The sequence below is a fragment of the Saccostrea echinata genome, unplaced genomic scaffold (assembly GCF_033153115.1).
Source record: "Saccostrea echinata isolate AGI-Se365-2 ecotype Australia unplaced genomic scaffold, CSIRO_AGI_Sech_v1 ptg000044l, whole genome shotgun sequence".
NCBI lineage: Eukaryota > Metazoa > Mollusca > Bivalvia > Ostreida > Ostreidae > Saccostrea > Saccostrea echinata.
Window position 1 is genome coordinate 3978644 of NW_026889793.1, and position 26463 is coordinate 4005106.

A 26463-nucleotide genomic window follows, 5' to 3' on the forward strand; every position below is an offset into this window, starting at 1 on the left:
CTACCCAAAGTGCTCAGGAGAGCAATGTGGCCCCTAGGACTCTTGTTTATCTTTGGTCTTATAAGTGAAATCGGAATGCAATAGTAACTGTTCATAATATATTCTTTCAGAGAGAAGAAAACTGACATTGAAGGAGAACCAGTAACTAAAGATGTATGATGAATCAAGGTGTGATCATGTGGTAAGTGGTAATTAATTCAATCATAAATAGGCATGTATGACAATTGCATTAAAAGAAAAGAACTTGATTCCAATTTTAATTGGAATGTTGAACTCCCAGCTGCAAACTACAACTGTACAGGTTAGGCATAATGAAAAAAATATGTTTGTTTACGGTTACCCGACCGACCCTATATCTAATAGCCAACCCAAACTTTTTTTCGTTGTAAAAATCCAGAAGTCACTCATTTTTCGGTATAACTTTTACATGCATCTTAATCAGTCAAGCGTTTGAATCGAAAGTACTTGAAATAGTTAGTGCAACATGTAATTAAAGAAGAAATACAAGACAGTTTTTTTCATTGTGTGGTAGCTGTAAGGCAGTTGGCAAGAAAGATATTGTCTATCACCTTTATGACAAGCCCAAACAAAAGTAAAGCACCACACAATGGTAAAACTGTTTTGTATTTCAACCAATTCATGTGAATTTGTGTATTAAAAAAAATCAATAAAATAATTTTTAAAAAAATCCTACCTACCGACCCTATTTTATTTCAGCATGTAACAGTAAACAAACATTTTTTTTTTTTTGGCCTTATGAAATAGTATGGCTTGGAGTCTTTTTCACTTCTCTATAAAATTTTCTGTTTGGATGATATCTATATGTAGCATAATACACACCATGCAGTGAGGATTTTAGTTCACCCGAGCTAAAAACTCAAGTGAACTTTTCTGATCACCTTTTGTTTTGTCTTTGTCCATCAAACTGTCTATCCATCTGTGAGCTTTTCACATTTTCAACTTCTTCTCAAGAACCACTAATTTTACCAAGGTTGACAAAAAGTAAGGTTATTTTAAATTGTACCGAGGAAGCCCCCCTCCTCCCCCCCCCCCTTCACCCCAAGGGGAATTGATCAACTCTTTTAGATATTATTAATATGGTCATTGTTGAGCAACTTATAATTTTGTAACCTGTAGACTTTATTTTAAGAATAATGAATATTTGTTTGAGTCCTTTTGTCAAGGTTCAAAGTTCAATTAAAATTACTTTGAGATACATGTATTTGAGGATTCAAGATATCAGGAGTAAAATATTTCAAGAATACTTCCAAATTACTTTGACATATCTATGGTATTCGAGATGTCTGTGTTCGAGATGCAAAAGTTCAACTGTATGGCTATGCTAAAGTAGTAAATATTATAACTTACTAAAACTTTCTAACATTGAAACATGTTAAATGAAACAAGACAATAATGTGAAATAAAACTTTACTGATTTCTGGCTGGTCAGTATTTTGAAGACTGTAATTTCTAAAATATTCAATGAAACACTTTGAAGCTTTAACTGTAGGTATATGTTAACTTAATATACTATAAGGTAATATTTATATATGAGAAGTTTTGAACAAACATTACAACATGCATGTATGTAAATTGGGGGGGTAAAAATTGGTTAATGGCAATCGCCTTAATTTTTAGTGACATAAAACAAGATTTAGAATGAAGGTAAATAATACTAGTATGTGTCTGTACATATGGTATAGCATATAGAACTTGTACTGAATGTTGATTAGCTAAATCTTGAATGGCTGATAGTTGGTCGTTTTTGATGAAAGTTAGATTATTTGCATGTAAACTGAGTGTACATGCAATATGAAATTATTCATAAGGTATTAAACATGATTAAAGCATGTGTATGCAATGCAACATATGATGAATTCATATTGACTTGTATGGATATATAGCTTAACATGTATGTGCATTGGGTTTTTTTAGGGTCCTGTTCTGCTGATGCCATGAGATGATCTGTCTGTCCATCTGATTTCACTTGTCCTGAGTATATATTCTCTCCTCTTAGCCCAATCTCACTCAAATTTAACTCATAGAGTGCCTGTGGATGGAGGGTAAAAAGTGACCTTGGACCAATTGTCTAGGTCAAAGGTCAGTATCAAAATACACTATATATCTTTATTTAAAGTCCTTGTCCAGAGCATAATTTTTCTCCCTTGGTATGATCTGGCTTGTGTGCCTTTGGATGAAGGGTTTTTAGTGATCTTTAACAAAATTTCTAGGTCAAATGTCAATTAATAAGAAAAAAAAGATTCGTAATATCCTTGTCCAGAGCACATTTCTCTCCAATTCACTCAACTAAAAGCAGTGTTCTACATGTATGAGATGGTCATATTCTCAATCATACCTGCTTTAATATTAATCTGGCTTAAAACCTTACTATGTAATGTTCATTATTCGTATTTCATGGTCATTAAATTTAAAGACTGAAACTAATCACTGATATTGGTACATTAAAGGACATTGCGTGATCTTGTCAGATTTCTAAATAATATTCAAGCATACAATTTTTACATCAAATAATAATTTTGTATGAAAATATATTGCAGATTGCAGATGATGTGAAGAAAATACAAAGGAAGCTGATGTTGAAAGAAGTATAGAGTATTTAATGAAGTTTATGAATGGACTTAGATGTGAAAGACTATTTCATTGTTTACCAAGATATATGATTTTATTTATTTTGATATCATTTTCAAATAATGTTTTTGCACATCAAATGAATTATTAAACATATTATTTGATAATGCTTTTTCCTTTTTATACATATTCTTGATAGATTTTGAAAAGAAAACACAGTTTACCAAGGAAATTAATAATATACATTTTGATTTAAACCTGCTGTTCTCTTTTCACATTCTAGACAAGAAAGATTTACCATTGAAAATACAGGGATCCTTGAGCTTCCAGTTGCTTGTCAACCATTTTTCGAAATTGAAATGCTCAATCTACCCTGTAGTTTCCATGGTATGGAAACTATTACACCACAATTACACATTGCTTCCCGTCTCAGAAAAATAAGGGAATCTTGAAGTTTCCCTGTAATTTCCTTTCGTGAGACACCAGAAAATTCCACCAAGTTTCCATCACACGGAAACTGCTACGCCACGATTCCATGTAGTTTCCTGAGTCATGGAAACGAGGAATCACGAGGTTTCCTCTAGTTTCCATTCAAGGGAAATCTGAGGATTCCATCGAGTTTCCATTCCATGGAAACCACTACGCTCCGATTCCATGTAGTTTCCTAATTATGGAAACCAGTGGAATCTTCAGGTTTCCCATTTCGGGAAACTACATGGAGGCTCGGGAAACTTCAGGTTTCCAGAGGTTTCCGTGGTTCGGGATACCTAATGGAATCGGAGCGTAGTAGTTTCCGTGGTACGGAAACTTGACGGAATAACCTGGCATCCGCTGCGGAAACCACTAGGAAACATGATGTAAACTTGAGGTTTCCATGTGGTTTCCATATAGTTTCCCATGACGGGAAACTGCTTTTTTCACCCAGTGTAGTGTTTTTCTTAAATCATGGACATGGACCCCCCTCTACCCCAACAACATAAATAAATAAAATAAAAACAAGCAGTCTCATTGCTGCTATGCACAACATTTGAAAACATACACTGGATGTCATAGAATTTTTAATTTTCTCAATGATAATTATGACTACATACTTGATTTGTTTAGGATTCTTCTCTCAGTAATGAACTGCTGCTGCAACAGGTGTCATGACCGGATAGATTACACTGAAACCAAAGGCACATTAGTTTATTTATCAAAACAATAAATTTCTCATTCATAATTTACTGTTATTTAGAAGTGTCTAATCTAGCATTTCAATAGGCTATAATAACTTTGACAAAGTTATTGATTAAATCTTTTATTTCCATTTTTATGCAAACAATACATGGTATATATAAAGATTTATCGTACATTTAAATGAATATTTGCATATGTACCTTGATACATCCTTAATAGTGAGGGACTGCAACATCCTGTTTTTTATCCAGCAAAGTAGTTTTTCTTTTTCATGACTATACTCTAAGTTGACATCGAGAACATGGGTTTGCTATGTTTAAGAGATCCACATGCCCAAAGTCTGATAACACACCCACAATCATTTCAGTGTGGAGTGTCTTGATTGATATTTCTTCAAATAATGGCACCGTGTTTCCATTCAGTAGTTCAATTGCACATGAAGAGCTTGCTTTAATTGACTAGCAGGAATAATATTCATCAGAAGACAATGTACTGTAGTTTGATTGAATGGGGAATTAAGAAATGGAGAAATTGACAATGATATACTTGTGTATTATACTGTGATACGGACAAATAATTATTCCTGTTCAAGCACTTGATGTATGCGATGAAGATTTGTATGAACAAACCGGGCCGGGATACATATCAGTAGAGACACATCTCTGTAATATTATTTAATTTTTCAACTAAATGAGTGGATGTTCAACCGAATAGAATTGATTGGTCATTTACATCTGAATCTCGGATAAAATAAACTAGAAAAGCTAAGGGTAAGGATACTTAGTTTCAATTTTTATCATTTCATATAAATAGTAAATACAATTTAAAATATTTGAGAAAATTGTCATTGTTACATTTCTTTTAATTTTAATTTCTACGTGTATATTTTATGCAGCAGCTTTATATCAAATCGGTGGTAAATTTATATGTGTTCAGGTGAATACAGTATAACTTTTTGATTGATTGATAGTTGTAGTTCTGTATGTCTCTTGGAGGAAAATGTCACTTGTATGAGAGGTCACCTGATGCTGGTGAAGGCTTCAAATTTAGACCTCTACTTATTCGCACGATACTCAGGGCAATTGAGCAGTGAAAGTTCTCTGGCGTGCAAACATGGACATGGTGCGCCCGTTCGAGATCTCATTTGAAAGACCTGCAACTTAAACTTCTAAGTACTAAACATTTTGTGAAGGAACAGTTTCTACCTATATTTCTTTTATCATTTTGTGCAACCAGGGCATGAACCCGAGATCACAGAGAGATATATCGAGCTACATGACAGTACTTTACACGCAGTGTATTCTCTCCCAGTTCCCTTTACCATATGAAATTAAGGCTCATAAATCATGACCGCATTTTGCTTTACTTAAGTTGCAGGTTTGCATCTATAAAGTAAATGATATTTATATTTACAAGCAATATGTGCAAATCCAGGATTTTTTTTAAGGGGGGGGGGGGGTGTTCCACACCCTTACACAAGAATGTACATGTAGGCCTAAACATAGCTCTTTTTCAGTGTTCCCTTTCCTACAAGAAAATATCTATGAATTCATAAGTTAACAGGAATCTTTAGTGATAGATGGAAACAAATCATATGATTGACACATCACTCAAATAATGATATACATTTAAAATATTTCTTTATACTTGATCCAGAAGAATTACCATTGGTGAACCATGAATGAACCATGTCATGTTGTACAGGAAATGCAAATTGCTTATGAATCTTTGCACTCTGTTGCTTTAAAATTATTGTGGTTAAAATGCATAAAAACCACCACATTTACAAAAAGGGTAACAAATTCATCAATTTTCTACCTTCTCAAATAGCATCACTTAAAGAATCCCATATACTTGAAGACACATTGACCAACATCTTTTTCTCCGCTTCCTACAAACTATAATTTTTTTAATAAATTTTAAGCAGACGATATCTTTCTTTGCCCAGAGAAGTTTCATCCTTGATGTTTGATCTTGTGATCTTAAAATCAACATGAGTCATCTGCTCCTTAGGGGATACCAGCGTACTTTCCTCAAATCCGCCATTTTCATGTATAAAGAGTTATAAAATTCAAAATGGGAAGAGGAACGTTTCTAAGATATGTGTTCAGGCTTATGAAGCCATTGTCTACAGATAGGAGAGGAACGTTCCTCTTATGAAGCCAGTGTCATCAAATACGAGAGGAACATTCCTCTTATGAAGCCAGTGTCATCAAATACGAGAGGAACGTTCCTCTTATGAAGCCAGTGCCAACAGTTAGAAGAGGAACGTTCCTCTTACGAAGCCAGTGCCAACAGTTAGGAGAGGAACGTTCCTCTTATGAAGCCAGTACCAACAGTAAGAAGAGTAATGTTCCTCTTATGAAGCCAGTGACAATAGGAAAGTAACGTTCCTCTTATGAAGCCAGTGTCAATAGGAGAGGAACGTTCCTCTTATGAAGCCAGTGCCAACAAATAGCAGAGGAACGTTCCTCTTATGAAAACAATGCCAACATTTAGGAGAGGAACGTTCCTCAGATTCATTGGGCTCAGATTTATGCATATATTGTTAATATTTTAAAATGGGAAGAGGAACGTTCCTCAAATGTTCAGTGTATTTAGATTGATGTTTGTTGTATCATTGATTAGAATTGGTAGAGGAACGTTCCTCAAATATAATCTGTATTAGGGTTCATGGATTTAGTATGTATTATCAATTGAAATTGATACAGGAACGTTCCTCGTATAGCATTGTATATACAAACACACATATTTATTATGAGCAATCTGAAATAAAAGAGGAACGTTCCTCAAATACAGTTTTTGTGCATAGAACTAAGGAGACAACGAGGAAGATTTCTGATGAAGAGGAACGTTCCTCTCTTAAATTGCACTTAAAGTGGCGAATTTCTCAAAAAGCTCCCTTGTAGAGGCTCACTTATTGACTTTAAGACCACTTTCGACTTCGGATTTGAAAAATCAGGTTTAAAAAAGGAATTTTGATTTTCTCTTTTTGATTTGGATTGTGTTTTATTTTTTTTTTTACCATTGATCTCAGATTTTACTGAAATTTTGGTCAATGTAAATTATACAAAGTCTGAATCATTTTCTCAGACCTTTGGATATTGTTTGAAAGAACACTGAAATAAATGAATTGTTGCACATACTGATCTTCACATACAATCATATACCTATATAATTCTTCTGAAGTAAGAGGATCCCAAAACCCATGAGGAGCATAAGATGATCTCTCTGCTTTGTCTATAAGCATTTGGGCATGGTTGATTTGTTGCAACGCAGATTGAAAACACAATTGCTGAGTTAAAAACAGTTTTAAAAAATCAGCAGGCTCCTTAAACATTCTGGCTTCAAATCTAAAAATCAATGAAAATCAACATTAGTAAAAATACTATATCAAATCGGTGGTAAATGTACATGCAATAATCATGGTTCTAAATATGTTTCAGAAAAGCAAATGATTTTTCACTTTTGTAAATTTTAATTACTATAAACTTTCTTACTAAAATTGCTATATGTTCCTTATTTTACTTGAGTACTTAATATTGCCAACTGGTTCATTGGGTTCAAATTGGGAGAACATAAATTTTTGAGTGGATTGTATTATGTGTTTCATTAATAAAAAATAAAAGAGCGTTATATCATAATCTCTGCTTCTTAGGAAATTACATGAAAATAAATCCCGCCCTTTAATAAAAATCTACAGTTGTAAAAATTACAGAAATCTTTGAAATAAACATGATAAAGCAATATTTATAAAATACTAGGGATAAATATCATACACAAAGTTGAAACAGGTAGCATGAAATAATTGTATGTAACATGTGGCCAGCAGTAACTAATTACCCTCTTTGAGGATACAATCATAAAGCTGGGAACCTCAGATGTGTATATTTTTTTTATTTTCTGAATTATCAGTACTCTGGTAATCATATCATTGGCAGATAGATCACAGTAAAATAATCGATTATTTCACCCCTTTATTAATACATGTACCTCAGTAAACGTCCCAGCTGGACACCTGGCTCCCGTGCAGGATGGAAAGAGATGGTTCTTGGGTCAGGAACACCCTGGTCTTTCCTATTCATGTTGGGATTGGCAAGGGGGTCATCACTTGCTGAGGAATGTTGTGATGCTGACATCCTAAAATATTTACATTCCACGTTTATTTTGCTTACAAACTTCATCTTTCAAAAAATAATCAATTTTTGGTTTTGCAAAGATACGAGTTCATGTCATGTTCCCATGTCATTTTATACATTGTTTGACCCCATACAAGATTCCCTCAACTCACATATTGTTATACACCAATTAAATATTAAGAGACTTAACAGTCACACAAGAAGCCTCATATATGGACAGATGGAGGGGTGCAACCCAATTCTAAATTCAAAGATAAGAATTTTACACATTCTTGTTTATGCTAGGTTTTTGCTTTAAATAGGCCTGTCAACATGCAAGCTTCTGAGGACTTATCCTGAGTGACAGGGTCCCAAACATGGGTTATGCCTGGACGCACTGAGGGCCCCCAAATACGTAGTTTACTAAATTCAAATATCGCCCCTTAGCTCCAATTCCTGTGACTGCCCCTGGTGTGTTTGTTCAATTGGTTATACGGAGCATGCGGATAATCATGATAATACCCCCCCCCCCCCTTTTAACACACACTAGTTCCAACGCAGGTCAATGATTTGCTTGAAGCGATTCATGTAAGCCTAAGTAAAGTGGAAATTCAATTCATTATTTACTCATCTCTAATAGTAAACAGGGGGTCATCTGGTTCCCCGTCCAGTGCATCTTGCAGCAAAAGATCTAAAGCATCTTCTTCATCTGATGAGATGAGATCATTCGCCATCATAAATTATATCAAAGTAATGTTACGAGCTAGTTGTTTACCGTTTCAGCGGAAACACTTTTTTTTCTCTCTCTCTCTCGATATGCACCACCTCGTACCGGGAAGGTTCATGTGAGTTTCGCTCACGTTAGACTTTGTTTTATTTTTAAAAATTTTACACAAATTTATAAAAATTATATATGTACAGCATGATCAAAATTGATACTAAAATGATTTTCCCATGTAAATATGATAACAGACAGAACCAATTACTTAAAATAAAGAAAGAAAGCCAGAAATCGGCCACATAGTTATGCAAAATGAATATTTTCATTTAATAACACTTAACTTTTAAAATTAATATTATTTGTTTCATGATCGTGTTTTTTGTATACAACATAGAAATGTTCACATAAACTGAGAAAAGGCAATATATGGCATGTGATTTATGTTCAGTGTTTGACGTCCAACGAAATCGGCTCTGTGATCGAAGCGATCCCGATTTTCGTCGTGAAATTATGCGGAAATCATTTTTTTTTTAAATTATCATAAATCAGACAATGATTAGAGTTATAAAATCAATGAAGACTTGCTGGAAAGGAAATTTCCTCTACTTTTTGGGCTATTTTTTGTTTTCTCTATTTCAATATAGAAATGTAAGTTAAAAGGGGTTTTGTGTTAAAATTACAAATGAAAACGAAAAAAACGCATATATAAGAAAAAGCTTGATTTTAAGAAATATATTGAAGTAATATTGTTAATTTTTACATATTTTAAAAGCAGAAAAAATGTTCTTTCAAGATATATAAATATTTCTGCATTTGATAGAAAGGGGAAAAATATCCCTATCATAGTGAACATTTCACTTTCTTTGGAGCGTTACGTAATTTTCAAAATTTTAAACTTTTTTTTACAAAACGCAATATGTATTTAATACAAACAAAAAATACTACAGAAAATTTCCTAAATAATGGTATATCATTTGTGTACTTTTATGCCATGGCGAAGAAGATACGTAAACATTAATTTTGCGAAGTCCAGTTTTTAACGCTCTCGGTCATATTGACCGATACGGTAGAGAAGAGATTAAGTTGGCAATCATCAAATTCCAAAACTATAAATATTTTCAACATTTTTTTTTGGAAGGGGAGAAAAGAATATTTACGATTGCAATAGACCCCCTCCCCTTTTTGGGACTGACCAATTAGTCCGTATATCTAAATTGGCAACTAAGAAAAAAATTGCCTGGCGACTAAAAATTTGCATTGGCGACTAATTTTTTTATAAGGAGCCAGCTTGGGCCTAAATTAGAGGTCTGCTATTATTACATGCAATTATACTTAACAATATTTAGTAAAATATAATTAACTTAAGATTACTATTATAGAATTTTTGGTTTTGGGATTACATATTATAAAATCTGCAATTCGATATGCTTTCAAAAGGAGCATTTTTTTTAAGAGCAGGAAAGGTCAATACGAGAAATAACGAGAAATTCATATTTAAGAAAAGCAAAACCTTTTTCATGTGTGGGGTTCAATACAATTTCATGTACCTTCATTAGATAACGTTGACAGCCTTTATTTTGTGGTATAAAAAACAGTCAGAGCATTTTTGTCGTCCTTTATTCGATGGTTGTTGTATATTGGTATATATGAATTTGTAACTAAATGAGATTAACAGGCAAACAAGTGCACATGCTCTTACTTATAGGAGGCAAAGGAAGTTTCTTCATGCCTCTACTCTCGCTTTATTGAAATGATGATTCACCGTGTGATTTCTTACCTCAGGTAACTTTCTGAATACTAAATTGCAACAAGTAAAGCACTAGCAGGTGGGGGCGCGCAGAAGAGAGAGAGAGGGAGAACGTTTACATTCTCGATATTTTCGAAACATTTAAGGTGGCAAAAATACTCAAGTGTTGCATTGTATCGAAGTATTCAATATTCAGTCATTCTGAAATAAACCAGTTTCAAAATATATGAATGAAAGCAAGAAGGTAAAAAATGAAAATAACAAAAGCAAAATTTAATTTAAAAAAAAAAAACAAAAAACAAGCATTGCATTTGTAAGTGCAGTCATCCTTTTATTGTTCTTTTTAGCCGCTTTAATGAATATCCATGAGTTGAAAGTAAGTAGAATCTCTGTGTTCGTGAAAAAAGATGAGTATATATGATAATTATTTAATTTTTCTAGGTTAAAGAAGCAAAAGAAAGCTTTGCGGATTAAAGTCCATTTTTTTTTTCTTTATCTCCAGAATCATTAGGGTAATTTAACAATGTCTAACGCCGAGTATCCTTGCTCAAATGGATTTCAAAGAACTACGCATACTAACTCTCGATGCCCTCCTACATTTTACACCCATTTAATTCAATACTAATGGCAAATTTGGCCGTTAAATTTTTGTTGAATACAAAGAAAAGTTCAATGGTAATTGACTGATAATTTTAATTCCAATGTTAGACAGTTAATTACCCCTAATTCCAGCTCTTTAAATAAGGGGGGTAGACGATATTTTTCATTGAAATCGGGCTTTAAAGCATCACCATATTTTAAAATAATCTTGGAAATAAACAAATGTTCCTTCAATCTTTTCTTATGTTTTACTCATATAGAATTAAACATATATTATTAATAAAATACAATGTTTTAGTTTGAAATTGGTGAAAAAATAAGCATTTTTGTACTTTTTGTCTGTAAACAAATCCCCCCCCCCCCCAGTGAAACACAAAAACCTTTGGTATGAATTTGTGAAATGACAGTCCATATTACCTGTAAAAAGGAATTTTTGCTTCACGGGGGGGGGGGGGGGATGTTTTAAAAATATTTTCCGTTTTCCGATGATTTCTATAGTGAAGAACACAAGTTTTACCAAAATTATAGCGTTATCTCTCTTTGTTTTCACAAAGAAGTAATGTTTTATGAAAATTCATATAAATATCTATATACCTATGAAAAAATCATTCAAATGTTTTAACTTTTGAAAATTGACTTGGAGGTAGGCGGGAGAACAATACTATCGTTCGCAGTTTTTTGATCAAGCAAACGGCAACTGCAAAAGCAGAAAATGAGTGTAGTCATAAAAAATGTATATTTATTCTTTAGAAATATTGGGCCAGAAAACATGAAAGAACTTAACTGTAAAGATGTTCGAAATGTGTGGATTCAATCTTATTCAATTATTACTCTTATTGTAAGGGAGGGGTCACACTAAGAAAACAGAGTTTTAGATAGGATTTTTCTACGAAAAAAAAAAAAATTAAAAAACCTTTTTTTTTTGAATAGTAGGGCCATAGTTAATCTAATTTCCAGTAATATGAAAGCATCCATTTTTAACAGCAGAAAGATCAGAATCATTGCCATTTAACTTAGGTCGCGGGTTTGCTGACGTCGTTAAAACTGGGTACGCAATTTATATAATTTGGGCGACTTTCTTGTGCACATCTGATTATGACGTCACAATGAAAAAGAAATCTCCGATGATTTTTGTTTTATTAAATTCTTCAGTATATCATAATTTAGCTATAACTTTTCTTGGAATTGGTACATGTAGTTTAGTGTTACATTATATAAGCAACGACTTATCACAAATAATGAAGGCTTTTAACGATTTGTATAGTCAATACAATACTTAGATATAACTTTTGTTGGAATTGGTAATTTAGTGAAGAAGGCTTATTACGATTCGAATGATCGACACTGGAAGTATTAAAAAACGTTTAATTATTTGTTATCAATCGCATCTTCTCGGGCCTTTTCTGCAAGCTTGGAAAAACAAGTGGTTGTTTTTCGGCTTGTCGGAAAGGCCCGAGAAATTGCGATTGATTTGTTTTCACTTGGTACGGTTATGGACACAAGGTTCAACTGACCTTTTTTTTTTCCTTTGATCGTATTTGAATTAACAGGGTTTTTTTTAAAATAAAGAATGCATTATTTTAAAAAAATGCAAATACATCTGTTACATCAAGAGATTAAACTTTATTTTTAAAAAGGACATATTTAAATTATATATATAGATTAAATACTGCTAAGGTACGATGAAACATATAGACAATTTTTTAGCGACACTGACTTCCTGTTAGGGGACAACTATTTGATTCTGAGGGAGAGGGGGTGGCAAACTTTACCGAGACAGATTGTTAATTTTCATGTCGGTAAAGGACAGATTATCTATTTCCAAAAAGAAAAAAAAGACAAGGACAGATTATTTATTTTTTCTTTACTGAAAAAAGTCTGACAAGCAAAAAGAAAAAAGAAAGAAAGAAAAACATCAAAGTTGAAAACTCCCATGGGGGGGGGGGGGTTGCTATATTTTTTTTTCTTGCCCAGTCGAGGACAGATTATTTATTTTCAACATTTTCGATGATAGCTTATTTATTTCCAAAATCTGCAAGCCCCCCCCCCCACCCCATCCCATCCCCGATTGAAATGTTCGTCCCCTAAGCAACAGCTTGCAATGCTGTTACCTACAGATTTTATTCACTCTGCTTTCCATGTCAAACTAGTAGAATTAAAGTTCTAAAAAAAATAATAAAAAAAAAACTGGCTGTTGATTACGTCAGATAAAATTATTTTTTTTATTTTTTTATTTTTTTATTATTTTATTATTTTTTATTATTCTTAAAGTCCCGTTTACCCCTCTGAAAATGTGGTATGTAAAATAAATATTTTGTTTAAATATATACTGAAAATATATTGTACTTAGCCGGGACGATATTTGGCAGAAATTCGTAGATTTGAAGGCCTTGCTGGTCTAAATAAAAACATTTTATATAGTTACTTCAATTACTTAGATTAGAGGATACCGTTTTCTTCCAGCACGCTGGAAAAGAAAAATACACAGACATATGTAAGGATACGTCTAATCTTCTGTTGTTTTACGTCCCTTGCGAGAATTCACTAATATAAGACGTACAAAAAACCTAATCTGAAAAGAAACATGTCTAATAATCATTCCATTAATATTGAATTATTATGATACGCTTCACGGGTCACTTGAAAGCAGACAGACGTGAATTTCTTTTTTATAAAAATTATTTTATCTTATTTTTCTGCACTGAATACCGGATAGATATTCACGACGTCAAGCATGACGTCGCGATATTTTATGACGTCGTTCTTAAAAATGTTACATTTTGCGATATAAAAGCAATTATCCACATTAAATAACGCGAAAACTAAGCCGAAGACATATTAATTTTATCACATTAATTTATTTCAAATACCAAAGGGGAAACAATTTCGTCTGCACCATTTAAAAGTTATTGATATATTTTAAAACAAAATCTTGCGTCAAAAAGAGCCGAAAACGACGTTTTTCTTATATAATTCAATAGAATACCGTCAAAAATGTTACGACAACAATGGCATGTTTATGATTTAATTACACAAAAACGGTGCAGAGGAATTTTATAAAATTTTCAGAGAATGTAAAACGAAGGTATAGAATTCATATAACTAATTTTCACGGTATGTTTTCGGACACTTTTAAATGGCCTGCAAACCCGCGACCTACGTTAAAGTAATTAGTCAGAATTATACGTGAAGCATTTTGGTTTTCTTTCAGGAAAAACAAAAAGGAAAACAAAAAAAAGCGAGTTCAATACGCTTAACGAGAAGAAAGCAAAAAACGAAGGAAAGGTCCGAACGAAGTCTACCACTAAATCTTTGACTTTCTTCGACTTTGGAGGACAATGTGCGTATTATGCCTGTCATCAGATTTACCTGACCCGGAGAGCTTTCTACATAGTGGTACTGGACGCCTCAAAACCATTTGACCAGGTGGTTGAAAAGGAAGTGTGTGATCAGGCAGATAGTGTTTTTGCTGACTGGACGTACATCGGTATAATTGTTTATAGTACACATAATGGTACTGTGGAATTATTTTCATTCGTGGGGGTCAATGTACGTGGAAAAGTAGACTTTCTTCTTCGTGGGGACGTTATTTCGTGGGTTAGTCGTTCATACGGAAGATTCACTGAATTAATAGGTTTACAAAATAAACGTTTCTAGATGTAAATGCGTGGTCAAGGTGACCACGAACTCCAAGAACATTGGTCCCCACCAACAATAATGATTCCACAGTAATTTAATTCACAGCAAGAGGTATTTTTCGAATCCTTACTTTTGGTTTTCTTTTATATGTGCCAGGGATGCACTTGATCACAATTGACGATAAACGTTATGCAATAAGTTTTCCTGAAAAAGAATCAAATCGCTGTTTTGTCTTTTTATAAAGGTTATTTCCTTTTCTGGTTGAAATCCATTCATACATACTGCTGGCACAATACTAAAGACAAAGGAGCGGAGGTCATAATTGTAGCAACACACTGGGATAAAAGTATCCACAAGGTAGCAAAGCTGCATAGTTATATGAATCTTGATCTTAGGTGGAATGTTGTCTCAATCATGCTTTGTTAACCTTTCCTGTCTCGGTGTCATCAGCATTTTTGTTCCACGCTATGAATATGAATTTCATTATTTGCATGGAATGTTTTTGTTAGAATTTTCGGATTTTCAATTTCCTTAAGAAAAAAATCAAAATTTATGCTTGAGATAAATTGAATACAGCACGACACTTTTAGAAACAATACTTTGTTCACATAGATTTGATAATGTTTATCAAAATGTACCATTCTGTTCAATGTTATTAAGTAAATATCACTGTTAATCATGCTTTCGTATGTTGTTTTTCTTTAGAGAAAGGACGACTTTCTTGAAGCACTACACAAAGCCTTACCTGCTGATTGTCATCTTGGACAATATATAAGACGTGACAGATTTTTTTGTACACGATTTCCATTAGAACCACTTACTGACCTTGAGCGTGTTCTAGCAGAAACTGCAGCTGACAAAACATGGGAGGAAAATATCCCTCATGAATGGATGTTTCTAAACGACGAGATACTTAGCACAAAGGCGGATCAGCGTATTTTGTCTTTGAATCATGTACTACAGAAAATGCCTGCTGATAAATACAGCATTCAAGAGAAAGCAAATGATATGCTGCGATATTACCATGATACCGGTAAAATCCTTTACTTCAATGAAGCAGGCCTGGAGGAGTTTGTAGTAATTGATGTTCAGTGGTTTATTGATGCATTCAAAACCATAATTACAGATAAAATGCATGTGTCAGGAATAGATGCTAGTGGCAATGACTGGCAAGAATACTACAGTACGGGTTATCTTAAAGAATTTCTTCTCCTTGCAATATGGAGAAGAAAGGATGAAGACTTGCTGAAATCCCTGAAAGAGGAAAACATTTCAAAAGAATGTGAACTTGTTGAAGATGCACATTTTTTTACATATCACAAACGAACATTATTGATGTACATGCAGAGATTAGGCTTGATTTCGATCGGAGAAGTCTCCCACTACATTCCTTGTATCAACAAAAAGAGTTTTGGTAAAGAGCAAAAGGGAATCATACAGACTTCTTCATCTAGGTCCTCCATCTTTGTCTTCCTATTTGAATTCCTACCATACTTTCTTTTTTACCGCTTGGTCGTTAAATTGATTGGGATCAAAGATTGGAGGGTTCTAAAAAGTAGTAATATTAGTTGTTTGTACAAGAATGCTGCTTTGTTCACTTACCAAAATCATAATGTTGCCGTAGCAGTTACGCAAACAACAATCCAGTTACAAATTTTTCATCCAGAACCAGGCTTTGAAATGTTGAAAGATGTGACATTGTCTGTCAGACAGCATATTGAAAAAATAATGGAGGACATTACGAGGACATTCCATCAACGCTTGAGATATCGCATGGGGTACACCTGTTACAAAGAGAAAGAACAAATATTGGGTATAGAAATAACACACAGTTTCATTGACGAGAAGGAACTCCCCATTGGGAAAGAGGTAACATGCCCTCAACATCAAGTTGAAAAGAGACATCATATTAATCCAGATTATCTTAGTGCGTATTGGAGATAGGTTTGAATGTGTTTTGGAACAAACCCCTTTTTAAAAAATACTATGAACGCTGCGACATTTAAATCCAAAAATACTTTTATTAAAAATTAGTTCTTGAATTAAATCAGGACTTTCAACTACCCATTCTGTACGACAGAATTTGATTTTTTCTTGCTTGAAATGGGATTTTTAAATGACCACATCATGTCAATTGAAAGTCCCATTACCTTTTATTCACAATTGATAGTGTCAAAGAATGCAACGATCTAAGTTAATTTCTGTACAAAATTATGTTTATTCTATGTTTGGCCATCATTTGGTGTAAAAAAAAAAATAATATTGTTATACGTTTAAAAACAGTTCCTATATAAATCTATACTAAAAGGTGTGACATTTCCTATTTTTCACGGATCGGTCATAAAAAAATCGATGTTTGACCGCAGAATGAGATGTTGAACCTGTCAGTGAGATAATGGACCGCTCAAGTCACATTGTGGTCTTGATCAGCTAAATCTTATTTGCGTTCGTTGATGTTGGACATTGAAGGAATTGACATAGTTTTACCGCAGTACGATTAAAGGAAATTTTCATCATGGAATCCAACACAAGAGCCATGTACGTCAAAAAATATCATAAAAGGTATTTCAAAACATTCATTGGTTGTGTTTTCGGGCAAAACACGTTTTGTCGACCCCTTGAACCAATTTTTTTGCCTGCGGCCTAATGGTCTCAGGTAAACAGTTTGCTTCTTGTCTATGATAAAACGCATGTTACCCTCGAATCCAGTCAATAAATGTATAAAGTTTTTTTTTTTTTTTTTATTACATTATAGACAAGACCTTTATTTCAACAAAATATCATTACCAAGTGTAAATTGAATTTTTAAATTTTTGTCAATGTTAACAAATGTATATATTTTTTAAAAGCAATCTCAACAAGATCTAGAGACGAAACACTACATTGTTTACTTCTAAATTTGGAACATTTTATATAGGGTTGTTTTGTGGCCTACTATTTTTTCCTTTAACAACTGTATGTATCATCGGGATATTGATCTAATGTAATGAACATGATGTTTAGATAATGATGCTGTAGAATTTATTATGATATGAAATCACAAAATAATGTACTATTAATCCGTATTTATATAGTATTTAGGTTGTGGGAAAATCAATAGGGTGGGTGTTTTAGACCCAAACTTCTACAACTTCATTTATACACATCCAATTATCAACTTTAGCAAGCATCCAAACTTTAACTTCTTATTAACTTAAAATGTTATTATCAAAAATTTAAAAAAAAAAACTAGGTTAAGGGTGATTATGACATCTACATAAAAGATTTTCGCTTCATTTTAATAATAATTGCAGGAAAAAAGTTATTTATTTTCTCATAATAGAGAATATCAACTTATGTTACAGTAAATTACTTCATATTATAAACTTTCATTTGAAGTACATTTTTTTCTGTTTATATAACAAATATTTATATATAAATATAAGCTATCGAATTTTCCTTTCGAAAAGTTGACTTTATACAAAAAGTACTAAAATCAAGGTACTGGAAAGACTGAGTGTAATGAAAATTCTGGGGAATCATTACTCATAATTACAAATTCTATGGAACTGTCTGCTAGAAATAAAGAAACAATACTTTTCTGTATACTATAGTGTGAATCTTTATACATATAGTTTAATTCAGCTATGTTATTTCTTTGTATTTATTCTTTAGAAGTACTGCATATCTTTTTATAACTTAGTTCTAGAATTAAAATAATCTAATGTATATCTATTTTGTAGTTGAAAGATACACATATGCTATTTGTTACATGTATAACGTGTAAATTACAATTAGTAGCTATAAATGGAATAACTGATATGACATAAACGTTTAAGAATGGAATTTCTCGTCTCGAAATTTCAGAGGGAGGCTCATGCGGTATTTTCTCCGTATGAGTGACATCAGGTCGAAGTTTTTTATGTTACTTGGATATTGAGGTGACTTAGTCTCTTTGGATTTCAGGGTGGCACACACAACTTTATTAGCAGTACTAGTTTCGATAAGAGCAGTTCTGTTAAAAAAAAAAAAACAAACAAATGCCGGGGTACGGGTATCTCTGATTGATGATTATACGCTGTTGTGCGCTATTTAAGAATGTTTAACCCTGAAAGAGAGTTCATTTGCTTTAGATGAAGTGACACAGTTTTGATTTACTTTATTAAATATTTTCTACCGCGGCAGGAGACCTCCGTTTTTAAAGTAATACACAAAATGACCCATGAATTTTTGATGTTGAGTGCTGAGAAAAAACAGTAACTACCAAGTTAAGCACCATAGGAGGTCACGTGACGAAATTCAGGGACGGTCATTCTTTTCTGATCGAGCTCCGCTAATTTTGACCAAAAAATTATTTTCAAAACTTTTTATGTATACATGTGTGTTTCTTTATGCTGTATATTTCTGTGATTTGGATTACTTTCTGGTGTGATTTTAATGCGTTATGAGGCAATTATAGCAACATAAACAAGTACGTTTATTTGTCCTATTGTATTACTTCAGTGAGTATCTATTCATTATTGGTTGTGTAATGATTTAACGACTTTGACAGTCCATTCTTTGATTAAAAAAAAAAAAAAAAAAAAAAAAAAAAAAAAATCTTAAAAACAGTGAACTTCTTGTAAGCTCAGATATTTCTGTGAGAATTATAGATTATGAACCTTTACAAGCTGTGAGTGCGGTTGCGGGAGATAGTGTAAAGTGTATACAGCTGAACAGGGACCTTTGGAGAATATATCTTCATAACAATGAAAGTAGACAATAGCTCCTACAACAAGGGTTTGAATTTAAAAACCAAACTGTATCCGTTTATGACTCTAACCCCTTTTCGTCTGGAACACTATCTCCTAAAAATTAGGTGTTAAGAATCACAGTTTCAGGAATTCCGCTTTCAGTCCAAGATACTGGAATTAAAACTATGCTTAAAAAATTTAACGTTAACTTCAAAAGTAAACTTCGCTATGAAAACATTTGAAATCCAGAAACTGAAAAAAATGAAAAGCGTCCTAAATGGAAATCGCTTCATTTACGTTTCCCTACTAGCCGACGGCAAAGCACTTCCCCGAACTAACTACTGCGCAGGTATAAAATGCAGAATTCACTACTTTTGTCAATTCTCATCAAAGCATGAAATAAAATGCCACAAGTGCTGACAAACTGGCCATTGTACAAAGAACTGTCAATGTGAAATCTGTTGTAAAGTCTGTTAAAAAAACGAGACATGAATCCAGGGATACTCAGTGTGAATTCTATCAAGACAAGAAAGTTGTCACTTTTCAGGGCTTCAAATACATCCTCTCAAATTTCCATGTGAGTGAAATCAAAGTTTTTGGAGAAAATCACAAGTCAGCATGCGCTTCAAATTACTAAAGCTATTCGAAATGGCGATCTTGTGGCCGCAGAAATAATTCGCTCCGCGACGACTGCATTAGACGCAAAGCGCATCGAAGATTGTATCTCCAAAACTGAATCATGGAAAAAAAACAGAAAACTGAGGTCATGTCTACTATTATAATTGCTAAAGCTTCTCAGATCAAACCCTTTCAGGAAGCTCTACAAAAATGTGTTCCAAAGTCTATTATAGCGGAAGCCACATAAGATGATTTCTAGTGGACTGGTATCAACATATCAGCTACTCTAATATCAAATTCAGAAGCTTGGCCCCGCAAAAACATGCTTGGCATTATAATCAAAGATGTAGCAAAAAGCTATCGTCGCAAACCAAGAAGCTTAATTAAACAATTAAAATTAATAGATCGCTGGAAGAATGTTCCTCTTACTTCTTAAAACTAAAAAATAAACATCAAGAGAATAATGTTATTGAAAAAAATGACCAAGATAACCAAACTTTCTTAAGTAGTTATGATATCTTGGGACAGTTATGTAATTTCTATGAAAAATTGTATGCATTACAAAACCCAAAAACTGAAGACATAAGAATTATCTACAAAGTACTGAAATAAAAACCAAAATGAACACGGAACAACAACAACAACAACAACAACAAAAAAAATATGCGAGGCATTACCTACCCTCAGAGAGTGTGAAAAGGCAATTTAATGCATGAATAACAATAAATCACTTAGTCTAGATGGCATACCAGTCGAATTTTACAAAATACTGTAAGGACAATAAATATTTGTATTTAACCTGGTATTAATTACTTTTCCTACACTCTACATCATTTCGTTATAATAATACGTGGGCTCTGTACCTATTAACTGTCAACAAAACAAGAGAAAGTCTTTGTATAAAAGAAACATATTATAATTTATTGTATAAAAGTACATTAAAAAACGCAACATTTGGAACTTCCAGGTTACTCTGAGAAGGGGTAAAAATAGAAGGTGCATCACTCTGGAAACGAACATTGTGACAGAAAATCACTTTTATATCATTCCACACTGTGACAGAAATATCGTATCTAAAATTCGTAGTAATATGTAAATATCCATGTTTAACTAAAATAATAATCATACGTGATAACCATGGATGGCACAATGTACAGGCCCATGTAAATCCATAACAAGATTTTGGAATGATATAAAATTATTTCTATGATTCACTTTTAAAGTCTTTTAAATGTGAATGTATGCTCCTAGGACCTTTAAAAGATGCATGTAAAATTCAAAAAAATGATCCTGTAAAAACACTTTGAATCTATATAGGACTCAACAAAAACCACTGTGAGGAAAAAAATCGATTGAAAAAATAAATAAAATTGTCGATACCTTTAAAGCATTGGAAAAAAAACTGACTATTTTTGGTAAAAGAGAAATTGTAAATAATCTCATCATATCACAATTGCAGTTTATAGCAAGTATTCTTCCGAACCCTCCCAAGGAATATTTCAAACAAATTAACAGAATAATTTATAATTTGATATGAATGCTAAAGATAAGATAAAAAGGAATACCCTTATAGGATTCAAGGATTCTTAAAAACCAACAATAGTTGAGTATCTTTTATACAAAACATTATTAGTAAAGAAAATTAACTCTTGACTATTTACTCAAAGCAAATTTGCAAGATATTATAGATTGTCAAGAGTTAATTTTGCCTCCTTGTCTCTTCAAAGAGGCACTGTGTGCATTAAATAAATAAATAAATAAATAAATAAAACACACACACACACACACAAAAATAAAAAAAAAATGTCCTCGGATGAGTTCCTGTCATTACCTATTTGGAAAAAAACATTATTTATGTATAAAAACAAGCGAATATTTCTATCAAACTGGATAAAATCAGGCGTGTTATACACAAAAGATAATTTTGATGTAAATGGAAGAACATGCCCTTGCAGTGTTAATTTAATCCTGTATATAAATTATTTTTTTTAACTCTTGTAAAATTATAATTTATTTTATTTATATAATTTAAAGTAAGGTATGTAATCTTTGGGAGATAACTCTTACGAATAACTAGCTTTTTAAGCTTTTAAGGAAGCTATCAACACTAAGAAAATATGTTTTTTGAGCTTTGAAAAAATTGGATTATGTCATGTTGAGTATATTGAGTTTATGTAGTTAATTTTCAACATAAGGTACCAGCCATATTTCTCCAGAAAAATGTTCTCAGACATTGAAGCATTTAGTGTACAGAAATCACCGTTGTACACCCACATTGGGAAAATATATGCAAATAAAGTATTCAATTACTTTATCATGGTCTAATGAGTTGTTAAGAATATTCAGTTTATTTCAAATGATGTCATTTACTTTAGATTCTCATTTATTCAATCTTACATCATAGGGCGATCACTGTAACTGCATAAAAATACCAAGAATTAGAACTCTTTCGTGAGCAGTGTTTAGAGCTTCCTTAAAGCCGGAGAAATTTAAACCAACGATACTTACTTTCTGAAGGTTCTGGAGAAAATTCAACTGCTAAATAAACGAATTTCGTCTGTCAATCATTATGTTAGGAACAAATAAATTATATTTTCATTGGAAATAAAATCATTTAACTATTTAGAGTGAACAAATTAGGAAGCATTTAGCAGACATCTTCAAAATATTTAGCGTGATGCAAGATGTATACCTAATGAAAGAAGACAAGTTTATTTTCAATACATCCTTAATACATGTTATTCTGTAATCTCCAGATCAGAACATGCCATACTGCAACATAATGTGTGTTGAGAGGGCAGCAGCCTTTCAATGACAGCTTCCATATAATTTAATAGCAATTTAATAGTCCTATGAAAAGGGGAAGGCGGCATCTCCCAGACCGCTTGACGTTATCTGCCTTCGTATGTTGAAGATATTTAGGATACTGTAACAGTTTATATAGGTTACTCTATTCAAGAAGAAATGCTTAAATCATACATTTGTTTCCTTTGTGAAACTCTGAAATATTGTCGAATTCTCAAGGTTGTTATGTTAAGCTCACTTCATTATCTTTAGTTTTATTTTTCTTCTCACACTGTTGCCATTTAAATGATTACAAAGTTTCCTCCATTTTCTTTTTTTTTTAATATTTATTTATCCGTACCACATTGATTTATTTCTCCAACAGCTGTTTTATTTAGTTCATACATTAATTCATCTTTGATTTCTTCTATAAAAATTCAACTGTTCCTACTAAGGCTTAGTAGCACATCGCCTATGTCCAAATCACAGTCTCTTACATTGGTGAGAATTGGCACTCTTTGGTATACATATTCTCAATAATGTTCATAACCCTACAATATTTATAACAAATAAATAAATGTGGACCATGGTTCAATGTGCCTCCCCCCACCTTATTCAAAGTTGTAACATTTTATGTCTATCAACATTTTCACTCTTCCTTTTATCTTTTTTGGATTATTGGGGATGAGACGTTGTTTAAGATGTAAAACACATTTGCATGGTCAGTTCAGTTAGCAGGAAATCGGAGCGAATAATTAGATAATCATATATTGTAAAACGTACACTACACAACTTCACTTGAACATGTTATATGACATCGAGAACAAAAGAAGAAATAGACTTGGGAGCATCCTGCCGATTTGTTGTCTCTATGCAGTCCGAACTGTGAAGAGAAGTCACGGATCATTTGACATAATCTCGTTTAGCAGTAGGTAATAATATAATATAATCGCGTCATATTCCATTACAATTACTGATCGATAATTGTCAATGACATAAACAAATAGATTAAAATGAGACTAATATCCAGCAATGCAGAATAAAAGACATCCGTTTTCTTTAAATATCTTTCTTCTTTTTTTCAGAACTTTTCGCTCTCTTTGATACTATCAGGAAAGAATATTCATCATTTTTTGATGAATAGTTTGACTTACTGATCGACATTTTAATCTAATATATTCTCATCGAAAATTGGTTTTCAATAAAACAAAAGCTCTCTAAACTCCATTTTAAAAATATTTGTATAATGCGCTAACACCGGTGCAGTTATGAGACTACATCTTTCAAACAATAATGATTCAATGCTTTTAAACGTTAACTATAGCTACGCGATTTTGAGATTGAAAACATTTTAAACATAGTTTTCAACGACACATTTGGAGAAACTTCGACAGTTTAAGTCTCTGTCAGGATGGGTTATTTGCTCTCTTAATATTATAACGGGCCAGGGAGAATTTTTTTTACAATATTTATCATGAAAGGAAGGAAAATATTGAGTTTTGCCGCACTTCTGATGTTCTGTTACATTGTGATCAGAATATCACTTTTATATCATTCCACACTGTGACAAAATATCATTTTTTTTCAATAAATAAATTACATTATTTCACCGTCAAAAATGTAATATAAACCTGAATTATTCATGAATTATTCATAATCCGAGGTGGTCATTCAGAGCATTCACTGGTTAAGCATATGCAAAAAATTCAATCTTTAGAAATGTTTAGATTCATCGATTTTTAAAATAATTGTTTAGTGACTCTGTAGAAAATTCATTCATTTGGTTTCTTTTTCTATTTTTTTTTTTTTTTTTTCATTATAATTAAATAAACACAATTTCAGATTTTGGATCATTAACTGGAAAGGAATCAGAAATGAAATGCTTAAATTCTTGCTTAGATTGATTGATTGTTTGTATGTTGTTTTACGTCCATTTCGAGAATTATACACTCGAGACCGGTGAAAGGCTTCAAAGAGCCATAGCTGCCTTACCGACGACACGGCCGACTCAAGAATTTAAAAGGATATCACCTGTTTCTATTTATAGATATACTGTACCTTTTCAATTCAAGATCAATCTATGTAATATGATTTGAAGATGAGTGTTATATTTTCAAGATTGCAAGAATGTCAAATGACATTCATTTAATTTGTTCAATACTCTAAATCTGAGACAAAAGATTTAGAAAATCAATAAAAATTAAACAAGTACAGTACCAACCACACCCAACCTGACACCAAAGCAGTCCCAGAAAGCAGTCCCCGGGACTGCTTTGGGACTGCTCTGGGACCGCTGTGGGACTGCTCTGGGACTGCTATGGGACAGCTCTGGGACTGCTCTAGAAAGCAGACCCAGCAGTCCCTGGGACTGCTTTCTGGGACTGATTTGTTCACTCATGCGTGAAAAAGGTTCTGAGTGACATGATAGCTCCGCCCCTTGTGTATTCTGAATTTGCAGCTCCCTGTTGTTGTTTTGTTTACTTTCTGCAGAGAGGTGTTTAAGATAAAAACAAATTAAAAAAAAAGTATTAATTTCTTACAAAAATTAAATAAATAGAGATAGTTATACATGTAATTACTAAATCTCTTTATGGGGCTGTAAATTTACACAATTGTAGTCTAGAATTAATTTCAAGAAAACAAAGTAGTTAAAAAGGGAAGTCAGGAGATGATTTTTATCCCTTAAATTAAACTGCAATACAGGTGTTTGAAAAAAAAAATTATCTAGGCCTATTTAATAAATTAATGCTGTCAAATTACATATGTACTCAAAGTATGCATTAGCACTATTAAAAAAACAAACAAACAAAAGACAAACTTGTCATTTCAGTAAGATACATGTATTCAGAGGAACGTACTGTACTGGATTTTTTCCTAATTGAAAAAGCTAATACTGTGATTAAAAAAGAGCACTCCATGCTATTTTTTACCACCCTCAAATAAAACCTAACAATTTATTTAATGACCATGAAATAGAATTATTCTACCATTCTTCTGTCATATAAACAATGTGAACAATTATTTGGGGATTTATTTATGAATTAGTTTATAATTTATAAACAAGTTATTAAAAGAGTACATTTATTTTAAAAAATAAACATTTGAAAATATCGGGAATTGTGACTTGTTTCTTATTTGTTTTGTTTGCGTTTACCTGGCTGATTAATACAATGGGATTGTATAAAATGGTGTCAACACCTGAGGTTTCAATCACCTTTTGGCATATTTAGCAGAAAGTCAATGTATGTTATTTGGGTATCAGTGTTACACATCACTGAACACGCTGTTCAACATTGACACTAATTTCAATCTATGTCCTGCAAAAAATCTTAGTTTCAATAATTGTGTATAAATTTATTTCGGAATTAATTAATTTTGAAATAATCTGAGGGTTCCATTTGCGATTTACAGATGTACAATCGAACATTTATATAATAAAACACCTAAAACTGAGAATCAAAAGATAATCAAATTGGCAAGTCATTGAAAATAATCATGACTGAAATATAATACTTAGCAATGTTTAACAAAGAATTTTTCAAAAGATCCAATATTTAAGAAAAATGCATTCAGAGTATAGTATGGGAATCGGCCTTGCTCTATAATTATTATTATCTATTTAACGCTAATTCTGGTAGAAAATAAATAATTCAAGTTTAATTTTCTATATAAAAAAATAAATATGAAAACCAATATCAATCACAAAAAACAAAGAAATTGGTTTATTTTGGTTAAAAATAATATACCAAATAATTGTGT

At 32.4% G+C, this 26463-nt stretch overlaps 1 protein-coding gene across 1 annotated transcript; it reads left to right on the forward strand.

Annotated features, from left to right (window-relative positions):
• Positions 1-9595: 9595 nt before the first annotated feature.
• LOC133201468 (uncharacterized) lies at positions 9596-16534 on the forward strand. Its single transcript, XM_061337271.1, has 4 exons — positions 9596-9611; positions 14163-14438; positions 14835-14947; positions 15296-16534. The coding sequence occupies exons 1-4, from the start codon at positions 9596-9598 to the stop codon at positions 16532-16534; spliced, it is 1644 nt and encodes a 547-aa protein (XP_061193255.1).
• The last annotated feature ends 9929 nt before the right edge of the window (positions 16535-26463 follow it).